The sequence below is a fragment of the Aotus nancymaae genome, unplaced genomic scaffold (assembly GCF_030222135.1).
Source record: "Aotus nancymaae isolate 86718 unplaced genomic scaffold, 86718_ANA_hifiasm-v0.15.2.pri h1tg000006l, whole genome shotgun sequence".
NCBI lineage: Eukaryota > Metazoa > Chordata > Mammalia > Primates > Aotidae > Aotus > Aotus nancymaae.
The window spans coordinates 36,992,064-37,004,641 of NW_026988417.1; the positions used below are offsets into that span (position 1 = coordinate 36,992,064).

The window sequence follows — 12,578 nt, forward strand, 5'->3', positions numbered from 1 at the left end:
TGCTCTGCCTGTGAGAAAGGATAAAAGAGAGGGGAACATTGCCCATCTATCGCCCGTTGCCCATTTTATAAATACAGAACGAAGAAGTAGCAGAAGCCATTTCCATTCGTGGTCCATGTTAGCATGAACTTACTGATGTAGCCACACCCAGCTGCACAAGAGGCTGGGAGATAGGGTCTCCATGTGAGCCCCACAAAGATGGGGGTATTTTATTACAAAGGGAAGAAGGAAAGTGGATAGTAGAGACAGTTCACAGTCTCTGCTGAAAGGCTCTGCACGATCTGCCCCCACCCTTCCTTGCTCTCAGACCTTGCTTCCTACCCCTCCTCTTCACCTACTGTAACCTCAGGCCTCTGCTCTGCTGACAACCCGCATGCTCTCAGGGCACCTGCACTCACTGCTCCGTCTGCTTTGGAAGCTCCTGTCCCATCAGCCACCTGGTTTGTTTCCCTACTTCACTGCTGTCTCATCTTGTCTAATGGGCAGCCCCTGCTCCCTCTACCCCATACTCTCTATCCGGCCCTGCCCATGCGTCTTACCGCTCTCTGACTGTATAGTCCATGTCTAGCTGCTTATCTGTCTGTCCCTGCCACAGGAAAGTAAGATTTGTGAGGAAAAGGTCGTCCTTTCTGACTGTTGTTATATCTTGGGCATCACCTGGGCCTAAGAGGCAATCAGATATTCACTAAACAAATGAAAGTGCATCTTTCATTTTTGACAGACGCTGCCAGATTGCCCTTCTGACAGACTGGTGCTTAGAATGTAAATCCATGAGCCTGCTCAACGCTCATTAATATGGAATATTTTCTTTGAGCTTCTTGTGCTCAGTGTGGTTGCAAATAGGCCTTGCGGCCCTGGAACATTCATCACTCACCTCTGCCTCACTGGGGTGGCCTCATCTCCCCAGGTTCCTTGGAGCTGCACTTCCCAGCTGGGATGTGAGCCAGAGGAAACAAAGGGGGCTGGCTGCAAATCCACCTAAGGAGGGGACCCCACCTCTCAGAGGAGTGTGCGATGGTCACACCCATTTAACGTGATAGTCCAATCAAGGGAGAGGCCATAGATTCATCTGATATAGCCCCCACCAGGAAACATCGTATCCTTATCTAAACTATCTTGACTTACAAGATTCTTAGTGGCTCAAAAGTGCTTTATCAGCTCAAGCTGATCTAAGAAAATAAACATTTCATAATTGTGATAATACAAGTGGCTCCAGACGCAAGAACAGCTCAATCCTGATGGATGGTTCTTATAAATAAACCAGGCAATCACACACTGCAGAAATAACTAGAATTTCTATGACTTCACGGGGAGCCAAATGGAAGTGCCCTTGCCAAGTGAATGCTAAAGTCAAGTGAATGCATAGTCAAAATGTGGTCAGGCACTAAGCGTGAGCCAAAATGTTTTGCTCCGACTAGAACCATTCCTCAAGTGGAACCCAGCTAACCTGGGCTCAGAAGTTGAATTTTTATGCTTTGATTTTTAAGGAAAGGGAACACGCTATAACAAATATTGCACATAGAAAAGGTCTGATTAAAACCAAACAGAAAGAAGATACCAGCAACCAGCAGCAGGCCTGAAATCGGGTTTGACTCAGTGGCTCACGTGTTGCATTCTACAGACTACATCATCTGGACCCACAGTGGCCTGCAGCCCAGCAGGGTCCTTTATGATTAAAAGCAAGTGCAGGCATTGGTCCATGAGAAAGAGATTTTCAGCATCACTGGTGAAAATAAAAATAGTTTCCTGTTAACCAGAAAAGGCTAGCTATCAGATGAACCTGATTTCCTTAGCATTTTAATTTTTGAGATTTTATGGCGATAAGAAGAAACAAATTATTTTTCAAGGCAGTGCATTCTAACAATTTCTCTGGAAAATTTTATCTTCTGGGGCCAGGTGTCCATGTGGTCTTTTGGTGGACATAACAGTAGCCAAGACAAAACCAAGGAGGCCCAGCTTTGCCTGCTGGCTCAATTCTGAGACAATTAGTACCTTCCTGAGAACAGGGCTTCACTCAAGACTGGTTGGCCAGATGTCACTTGGTTCAGGCTGTCTCCATACATTCCCCTGGAGCAAATGTCTTGATTTCTCCTGCTGCCCAGACTCCAAATCCTCTTGGTAACTAGCTTGGTGGTTGTATTATTCCTTTTTCACACTGCTATAAAGATATACCTGAGACTGGGTAACTCATAAAGGAAAGAGGTTTAATTGACTCATAGTTCTGCATGACTTGGGAGGCCTCAGGAAACTCACAATCATGGCAGAAGGTGAAGGAGAAGCAAAGGCATGCCTTACATGGTGGCAGGTAAGAGAGCAAGTGTGAGCAACAGCAGGGAAAACTGCTTTATAAAACCATCGGATCTCCAGAGAACTTGCTGACTATCACAAGAACAGAATGGCAGAAAAAGCCCTCATGATTCAGTCACTTCCCATCAGGTCTCTTCCTAGACATGAGGGGGTTGTGGGGATTACAGTTCAAGATGAGATTTGGGTGGGGACACAGCCAAAGCATATCAGTGGTCTGTGCATTATGGGCAGTCAACAGGGAGGAATGAACGCCTGGGAAAGGTAGCCAATTTCAGGCTTAGGAAGGCTCCAAAGCTGTTCCAGAAATGGAACCAGCCACCCAGCAGGGTGGGGACATGCAAGAAACCATAGGACACCTCCCTGGCTTCAGGACTGGTAGGCATCAGCCACAAAGTCACATCTTGGCCCTTTCTAGGGTTTTCCAGAAAGTTCTAGCATTCTATGCACAAGGCAGAAATCATCCTGTGGTTTAGTGGGGCTGAGTGCGGCTGCTACCACAAACACCTCATTAGTCAGGAAGTGCCTCTGTGTTCACTGGTAGGATCAGAAATGAGCTCAAATCCTAAGAGCACCAAAAGAAAATATTTTTCATGTGATATGTTTGGAAACTATTTCTCATATGCAGAGGTCCAGCAAGCATTCAAAGGCCACAAACCCAAAAATACTGCAGACATTTTGGAAGCCTAGGAAGCTTTCCCAGTTCCCAAGCCTGCATGACAAAGCTGCCAGTGTTCCTACAGCTGGTGGCCCCAAGAGTCTCCCCTTTTTTAATTATTTTTTTTCTATCTCTTACCTCATCAGATCTCTTTCCCTAGGAGGCTCCTTTCAAAATCTTCACTACATCTGTGAGAACTTGGAGGGAAGTGAAGAAATCAATCTCGTCTGACAGAGGGGTTTCAAAACAGAGCTGTCAGTGTTCCAGTGTCCTGCAGTTCTTTCGGGGAAAATGCATCTTGTGTTTTATTCACAGTAGCCATAATGCATCCCCACCCCAAGATAACATCAAACACAAAGGGACTACCTAGAAGACCAGAGAGAAGTGCAATGGTTTGAGCCTGGATCCCACTTGTGTTAGTCCATTCTTGCATTGCTATAAAGAAATATCTGAAACTAGATAATTTATAAACTAAAGAGGTTTAATTGGCTCACTGTTCTGCAGGCTGTACAAGCATGGAGCTGACATCAGTACAGCTTCTGGTAAGGCCTCAGAGAGCTTTTACTTGTGGAGGAAGGCAAAGCAGAAGCAGGTGCATCACAAGGCAAGAGAGAGAAGGGAGAGATCATAGGTTCTTTTAAACAACCAGATCTAGTGTGAACTAACTGAGGAAGAACTCACTCATCACCAAGGGATGGCACTAAGCCATTCATGAGGGATCTGCCCCCATGATCCAATACCTCCCATGAGGCCCCACCTCCAACATTGGAGGTCACATTTCAACATAAGATTTAGAGAGGACAAACATCTAAACCATAGCACCGCTTTTCCTAGCTTCAACCTCAGATTACAGTTTCTCCTGCCAGGCTTCTCAGACTGGCCTGCATATGGAATATTTCTTCCACTGCCCGCTTAGCACTACCCATGTCTGAACCACAGAGCAGCAGTAAGCATTAAAGACATGAGCTCGAGTAAATGCTCTGGGATTGTGCCGTCTCACATGGGAGCCTCTGGCCCCGGGAGTGACTGAGCTCTGGCAGTGTAGCTAATCCAAATTGAAATGCCCTCTAAGTATAAAATATACACCAGATTTTGAATACTTAGTATAAAAAGAGAACGTACAATATTTTATTAATGCTTATATTGATTACATTTACTTTTGATACATTTTCTTGAATAGAATATAGTATGTCTTAGTCCATTATTTGTTGCTGTAACAGAATACCACAGACTGGGTAATTTATAAAGAAAAGAAATGTGTTTGGCTCATGGGTCTGGAGGCTGGGAAGTCCAGTGGCATGGAAACAACATATGAATTTGGCACTTAGTTTCTCACACATGAAATTTGGGGGACACCTTTAAACCACAGCATAGCATTAAACTTAATTTCACCTTCTTCATTTTTACTTTTATTCCTGTGGCTACCACAAAACTTAAAATGACAAATATGCTTCACACTTTCTTTCTATTGGATGGCATTGCTTTAGAAGAGCTGGAGGAAACTCCAATGTAGTCTAAGGTCAGGGGAATTCCTGGAAAGGGGACACTGGGGCTGTGCTGAGGCAGGAGGGAGGGTTTCATTTCGGGATGAGAGGAGGGTTTTAGGGCTTTTTTCTGGGGAGAAACTACCTCAACTCGCTAGCAGCCCAGCTCAGCTGGGCGGCAGGATGTGAGTCGGGTTTTATCAGGTTCGTATTTCAAATGACTTGCTAGCTCAAGCCAGCTTTTCCTTCTGCCATGGCACATCAGGGGCAGGAAATGGAAAGTCAAGAGGCAATAGGTCTCCAGGCCCTTTCAGCCCTTCAGGAGGGAGGGAACTGTTTGCACTGCAAGTCATTGGTACAGACAGTAGCCTACAGAGAGACAGGTTTGTATTTCAGCACAAGGTCCTGTAGTAACAGCTGCCACTGAAATGCTGCAGAAACATCTTAAGCACTCACTGTCTTTTCAATGTTCTCGAAAATGCCATCTGGCTACTTTGATTACACCCTGCATGTCACAAATAAGGAAATAAAGCCTGTGAGGGGTTACTAACAGCCATAAAGCCACACCGGGTAAAAGAGGAAATCGGGATTTGCCCCCCACACCCCTGCTTCTGCACTCAAGATCACCATGGGCCACCTTGTCCAACTCATACTTTGCCTCAGGGCCCCACTCCAGCTGCCTGCCCCCTGCCAACCCCACCTCTGGCTGCTGGTCCTTCTGCTCTGACGTGCACTGCCTGGTGAGTGCTCCCGGCCTCTGCTGGCTACTCTAAGCCAACAGGTACAGCCGGAGTTCAGGTCCAGCACCCAGCCCTGTGCCACGGGCTGTGGAATGGAAGGGAAGCATTCAGCAGCTGTTCCCGGATCTCTCTGCTGGTTGGGGAAACTGACCTGGGCGAAGGGGCCAGCTGCCCTGTTTCCCTGCGGCTCTGCATCCCCCCACCCCTGCAGTGCCCAGGGTTCCCCTCGGGGTCCGTGTCTGCTCCTAAGAGATCTGGGCTTGTTGGGCCTTTGCCTTTTGTCCAGTCCTCTGTTTCACCCAGCAGGTTCCATCTGGCATTTAGATATTATAAATAGCTGCAAGTGAGGGTGTGACTTGGGTGGAGACCTGGAGGCTGTACTCCACCCTGAAAAGGAAAAAAAAAAAGCTTAATTCATTTCTGTACTTGGAAGCCTCTAGCTATTTAGAATGCCAATTAGGCAGCAGCTGCTGGTTTTTTTTTTTTTTTTTTCTTTCCCTATCCCAAGACAGCCTGTCTGATTTTCTGTGCCTGTTGACTTAAGCTCTTACAGGAGGTTGGGTGGGGCGGGCGTGGCGAGCCCACAGCTGCTCTGAACGTGGCCTGGCTGAGCTTTGCTGACTTTCAGTAAGAGTGTGGGGAGTGGGGTGGGTGAGGGGCCACAGAAGGGCCCAGCTTTTCCCTGTAACTTCCGAGATGCAGGAGTTTGTGGTAAGAGGAAAGTTGTGTCCCTGAGAGAGGGGAGCCCAGCTGAGGAGGTGACTGAGGAGGTCCCCAAATCAGTGCCCTTAACAGATACCCCGAAGGAAGGGTGCTAGGGCTCTTGGCTCCAGCAGAACTTGGGCCTCCCCAGAGCTCATCTGGCATCAGTTGTAGTTTGTATGCGCTCTAAGCCACTATTTCCTTGTCAGTGTGGTGGTTTCCGTCCCTGCCCAGAGCTCAGGGAGGGTTTTGCGGTACCTCGGCCTGGCATACCATAGGACTTACAGATGTTAGCTCTCATTGGCTTTGCTATTATGTTGAAATACACACAGCCAGATGACGCTCAAAGAATAATTCCTGAATGGTTGACTGCAATTTATAGGAAGACCAACCTAAATTGGAGGGACTTTAGTTATTAGGCAAATTTTAATATCTAAGTTTTTTTTTTTTTTTTTGAAACTGAGTCTTGCTCTGTCACCAGGCTGGAGTGCAGTGGTGTGATCTCGGCTCGCTGCAATCTCCGCCTCCTGGGTTCAAGTGATTCTTCTGCCTCAGCCTCCCCAGTAGCTGGGATCACAGGAGTGCGCCACCATGTCCAGCTAATTTTTGTATTTTTAGTAGAGACGGGGTTTCATCATGTTGGCCAGGATGGTCTCAATCTGTTGATCTCGTGATCCGCCATCCTTGGCCTCCCAAAGTGCTGGGATTATAGGCATGAACCACCATGCCCAGCCTAAGATGATATTTTTTAAAAGTGAAAGCATTAAATAATAAAATGTAAAATGTATGTTATCACATAATTTTTAAAGCATCACAAAGCAAATAACTGCAACAATTTATTTTTTATTTTATCATAAAGTTTAATTATGGTTCAGAAAAAATTGAGAGAACTTTCTCTGAAAAAATATATTGACTCTTTATAGACTGCAGTTATTTGGGGAAGGGGTTGGTAGGTTAAATTACCCTATTTTCTATTCTGAAAATTATTATTAATAGAAAGTCCCATTTCCAGTCTGAGTATAAAGATACATGTGCCCAAAATGGCTGAGAATAAATACAACAGGAAATGCAAAAGCCGTAAAGCTAAGGGCATGCAAGAGAAAATCTCGGAAATACCTAAAGTGGCAACAAGGAACGTTTGGCTGGAATTCGAAATTCTTTCACTCATTTTTGTTTTTTGCTCCATGTTTCAGATGCGTGTGAACTCGATGTAACTGAAATTCCCCTTTTTGTCAACAGGCGCTTCTCAGTACAGCTCATCCACTTCCTCATCCGTAAACCGATCCCCCATGGTTATCAGCAGCTCTCTCAGGTAATCTTCCGGAATGGTGCCAGTTGCTTCTTCATCAAAGCAAGCAAAAGCACTTCTGATGACATCTTCAGGATCTGTGCCATTTAACTTCTCACCAAACATGGTGAGGAACATGGTGAAATTGATGGGGCCTGGAGCTTCATTCATCATGGCATCCAGATACTCATCAGTTGGATTCTTCCCCAATGAAGCAAGCATATCATGCAAATCTTCCTTGTCGATGAAACCACCTCTGTTCTGATCAATCGTGTTGAAGCCCTCTTTAAACTCCTGAATCTGTGATTGGTCAAACATAGCAAACATATTGGATGTTACGCGCTGAGGGCGCTTCTTGGTGGTCTTGGTCTTTGCTCTTTTGCTTGACATGTGGTGGTTAAATCCTTTTCTTGCAGCGTTAAGTCTTCCTCCCCCCATCCTTTCCTTAGATGGTTGCGTCCGTCCTGTGGCTTTGCCCCGCCGCACATTCCAGGGCTCCGCGAAACTAACTGCGACAATTTAAAAAGCCACAGAAGTAGATATTTCAGCAGGCAAAAATAAGAAACATCCATCCACTCACCCTCCAGGGGTCATGGCCATTATTAAAACACCATGATGTGTGACCTTCGGGCTCTTTTTCTATGGATATATTAATTTGTACTTGCATATACATGGAGCTCTGATGCTGTTAGTGAGGGTTGTAAAGGAGTGATGGCCATTATTAAAACACCATGATGTGTGACCTTTGGGCTCTTTTTCTATGGATATATTAATTTGTACTTGCATATACATGGAGCTCTGATGCTGTTAGTGAGGGTTGTAAAGAAGTGATGGTGTTTTTGCACCTGTGGTTCTTTGGGTGTCACTGATGTGGCCTGGGGCTTGCGTGACAGAGGGGAGAGATGGAACTGGGGGTGCACTGGTCCTATGGAGAGACGAGGGATGACAAGGAAAGTAAAGCAATGTCATGGCCTTTTTCCTTAACCTGCCTGGGAACCCAGTTTGAGTTCACAGAGGAGAGAAGTAAGGGCCACAGGCTAAAGAAACTGGTTTTATGAAAGACTTTGTGAGCGTCTGGGCACAGAGGATCCTGCTTCAGGACCAAATGACAGGATGAGTCAGGGAGGGGGTTGCTGTTGGCATCATCACCTGTAATGACAATGGGTTTCCTTGAAAGTGTGTTTGATGGGCAACTTATTGCAGACAAAGAAAATGGAGAACAGTGGGGGGTTCTTGTGGCTGAGACACTAAGCTCCCTTTGGGACTGCTGGGAAAACAGGAAGACTGTAAAGGGAGACTCGGGTTCTGCTATTCGGGGAGCTCAGAGTCATTAGAATTTGGGTTTAAATATAAATATGATGCTCTTGTTTAACAAATTTTGAGTCGTTTATTTTATAATAACTTATTGTTTAGTTATGAAGATAAAACATTGACTTAAATTATGTTCATAGAGTCCATTCCATCACTTATTCAACAACAGTAAGAAGATAAGATTCAAAGGAATTCTATAGTATTCTTCAGATTCTATCAGAAGTAGGACACTTCGGGTGTACAAAGACGGCTGGCGGCCCTTTCTCTCTCCAAATTCCATCCTTCCTTGGCATGATGGAGAAGGAACATGAACACGAGACCCACCTAGTGCAGCATTTTAGATCTGATTCTGCACCCAATTGAGCGAACAATCTGAACTTAACAAATCCCTAGTTGGCAACCACATGCCAAGCCTCCCAGCACCCAGGATGAACTACAGCTTTGTCATCTGTCTTGGGCCATTTGGTGTTGCTATAAAGGAACACCTGAGGCTGCATAATTCATAAAGAAAAGAAGTTACAGGGCGCATGGTTCAGCAAGTTGTGTAAGAAACTTGGTGCCCACACCTGCCTCTGATGAGGTCCTCAGGCTGCTTCCCTTCATGGCAGAAAGCAAAGGGGAGCCAGAGTGTGCAGAGGCCACATAGCAAGGGAGGAAGCTAGGGGAGGGAGGTGCAGGCTCTCTTTAACAACCAGCCCTCGAGGGAACTAAAAGAATGGGAACACATTCTTTTAGGGGTGTGGTGGCTCATGCCTGTAATCCCAGCAGTTTGAGAGGCTGAGGTGGGCAGATCAGCTGAGGTCAGGAGTTCAAGACCGGCCTGACCAACAAGGAGAAACCCTGTCTCTACTAAAAAAAACACAAAAATTAGCCGGGCATGGTGGCACTTGCCTATAATCCCAGCTACTCAGGAAGCTGAGGTGGGAGAATCACTTGAACCAAGGAGGTGGAGGTTATGGTGAACTGAGATTGCGCCATTGCACTCCAGACTGGGCAACAAGAGTGAAACTCTGTCTCGGAAAAAAAAAAAAAAAAAAAAAAGAATGAGAACTCATCACCCTTCCCCAAGGAAGGAGAGCATCAACTTATCACAAGAGACCTCTGTGTCCCCACGACCCAAACACATCCCATTTGGCCCACCTCCAACAGTGGGGATCAAGTTTCAACATGAGATTTGGAGGGGACAAACATCCAAACTATAGCACCCCCTTCAGAAGCTGGGCATGTGATACTCAGGAGAAGGTCAAGGGCAAGCCACACCTCTGGGAAGAGGCACACCCTCTTCTGTAATGCAACTGCCACAGTCTCAGGTCTTCATTCCCATCTCATATCCAGAGTCTAAGCGCAGCAAACCTGACTCCATAAGCTTAAATGCTTTCCAGCTGATAATACTGTCTTGCAGAGTGCCTGGGGAGAGTCAACTGTACATTACATTCCTTCTGAACACAGTTCCTGTGTGTCACGCTCCTCAGAGAGTATCTGAGGAGAGAAGCTCACTGCTGGCAGGTGCTGTAGGAATCCCTTTCTTCAGACAGGACCTGCCTTGGGTCCTCCATGGCCTGTGAAAGTCTTCAAGGGTCTAACCTCTTGTTCTGTCTTTGATGTGCCTCCCTCTCCCCAACTTGAGAAAGTCTCACCGTATCCCCAGAACACCATTCAATTTCCTCTTCTTTGTAGGCTGAGTCTTTATTACCAGATGTCAAAGTGTTTTGTACTGAAGCGTCAACGTCACTTTTTCAGACAGATGGTCTTTTAAAACCCCAAGGCAGGGAAAAGCTTGGAAAAGCTGTATCTACAAGAGTTGATTTTATTCTTATTTTTTTCTTCATTAGATGTCAAAGAAATACTTCTTGAATGCATGATCTCCACTGCTACCATATTGGTTGAGGCCACCATTCTCTTTGGGCTGGACCAGTGCAATCTTTTTCAATGGTTTGATTTGCTTCCAGCCTTTCCCCAACCATTCTCTTCCAGGTGACAGGTGATCTAAACACACACAACACACACACACACACACACTCACACACATCCCTGACCTTGTCCCTCCCTACCACTGCTAAAATTCATTTACTGGCTTATGGGATAAAGACTAAACCCTTTGAGGCCTATAAGATCTGACTCCTGCCTGCTCCTAGCCCCTACTCCATCTGCTTTCAGTCCTGCTGGCTGTCTTTCAGATTCCCAAATCTGCACAAACCCGTTCCTTCCTCTGTCAGAGCCTTTGCCTGGACTGTTTCTCCTCCCTTTACTCCTTCCTCTGAAATTGACTCCTTTAACTTCAGATCTCAGCTCAAGCATCACTTCCTGTAAAAGCCTTTCACAGCCTCCAGGCTAGAACAATTTCCTTGCAATATGTTCTTTTAACACTTGGTAGTTTCCTTCCATATCATTGATCAGAATGAGTGCTTATATATTTTTCTGGGTGACTGCTTGATTAACATCTGTCTCTTCACTAGATTATAAGTGACATGAGAATAAGGACCATGCCCATTTTGCTCACCATTATATTCTTAGTGCCTAGTACAGAGCCCAACACAAACGTGCTTTATTAATAAATAGTTGTCAAATTCTTGTACTTGAATTGATATGCAAACCTGGATCTCAGGAGTTTATCATCAGCCAGGAGAGAAAAAGATTGCTATTTATTCCCCAAAGCCCTTTTCAAATGTCATCCTCATCGTGAGGTTTCCCTCTGCAATCCCCTTTCCTCCTTTCCACCCCTGGGCAGAATAACTCTCTTCCAGCACGGGCCTCAGCATGCTCTGTGTTCTTTAGTATTCCTTTCTTGGGCTTTTGGGAGAAGACTGGTCTGACTTCACCCAAACCTTTCAACTGGACAGCTCCACCTGGATGCCTTTGCCAGTTTCTTAGGGCTGCCATTGTAAAGTATCAGAAACTGAGTGGCTTTAAACAACAATTCACTGTCTCACAGCTCAGGAGGCTAGAAGTGTGAAATCGGAATGTCAGCAGGGCCATGCCCTCTCTGAAACCTGTAGGGGAGAATCCTTCCTTCCTCGCCTCCTCTAGCTTCTGGAGTGTGCTGTCAATCTTTGATACTTCTTGACCTGTAGAATGCATCACTCCAATCTCTGCCTCCATGATCACATGACTGTCTTCTTATAAGGACACCAGTCATATTGAGGCCCACACGACTCCAGGAGGACCTCATTTTAACAAACTATATCTGCAACTCCCTTATTGCCAAAGAAGGTCACGTCTTAAAACATTGAGGGCTGTGACTTGATTACATCTTCTGGAAGCCACAGTTCAACCCATAACAATATGGAGTGGGTAACTCAAACTCACTAGATCCCAAATTGGCCTCCATGGCTTTTCCCCAGACTCACTCATTTTCCTGTATTCCTTATCTTGACTGGGGTCACTAGGCCCTAAAGCAGAAACCTGGAAATCATTCTATTCTCCTTCTTTTAGATCTACATAGCCATGACTATGACTATGATGCGTTCTAACATCACAGTCTAACAATCATTGTATTAGATATTATTCTAACAGTCATCTCTTTAACAGTTCTCATATTCATCCCCCAAAACCCTATTTTAGTTTCTTCTTCATTTTTAGCCTGGACAACTGTGAGAATCAAACTAGTTTTTTATCTTTTGTTTCAGCCCTCTCCAACTCATTCTCCATGTTGCTGCATAACACTTTTATTTTATTTTTTATTTTTAGACAGAGTCTTGCTCTGTCACCCAGTCTGGAGTGCAGTGGTGCCATCTCAGCTCACTGCAACTCCACTTCCCAGGTTCAAGAGATTCTCTCGCCTCAGCCTCCCGAGTAGCTGGGACTACCGGTGCCCACCAACATGCTCAGCTCATTTTTAAATTTTTAGTAGAGACAGGGTTTCGCCATATTGGCCAGGCTGGTCTTGAACTCCTGACCTCAGGTGATCCACCTACTCCCAAAGTGCTGGGATTACAGGTGTGAGCCACCATGCCCGGCTGAGACTTTTTTTTTTTTTTTTTGAGCCAAAGTTTTGCTCTTATTGCCCGGGCTGGAGTGCAATGGTGCAATCTTGGCTCACTGCAACCTCCACCTCCCGGGTTCAAGCAATGCTCCTGCCTCAGCCTCCCAGG

General features: G+C 45.7%; 1 protein-coding gene across 1 annotated transcript; it reads right to left on the reverse strand.

Annotated features, from left to right (window-relative positions):
• Positions 1-7,131: 7,131 nt before the first annotated feature.
• Positions 7,132-7,566, reverse strand: LOC135269685 (myosin regulatory light polypeptide 9-like). Its single transcript, XM_064364102.1, has one exon. It carries the CDS (start codon positions 7,564-7,566, stop codon positions 7,135-7,137), a length of 432 nt encoding a protein of 143 aa, XP_064220172.1. The 3' UTR covers positions 7,132-7,134.
• Positions 7,567-12,578: the final 5,012 nt, after the last annotated feature.

Excerpts from the sequence above, each read along its gene's own strand:
- LOC135269685 (XM_064364102.1), bottom strand. The coding sequence starts at position 7,566 with ATGTCAAGCAAAAGAGCAAAGACCAAGACCACCAAGAAGCGCCCTCAG.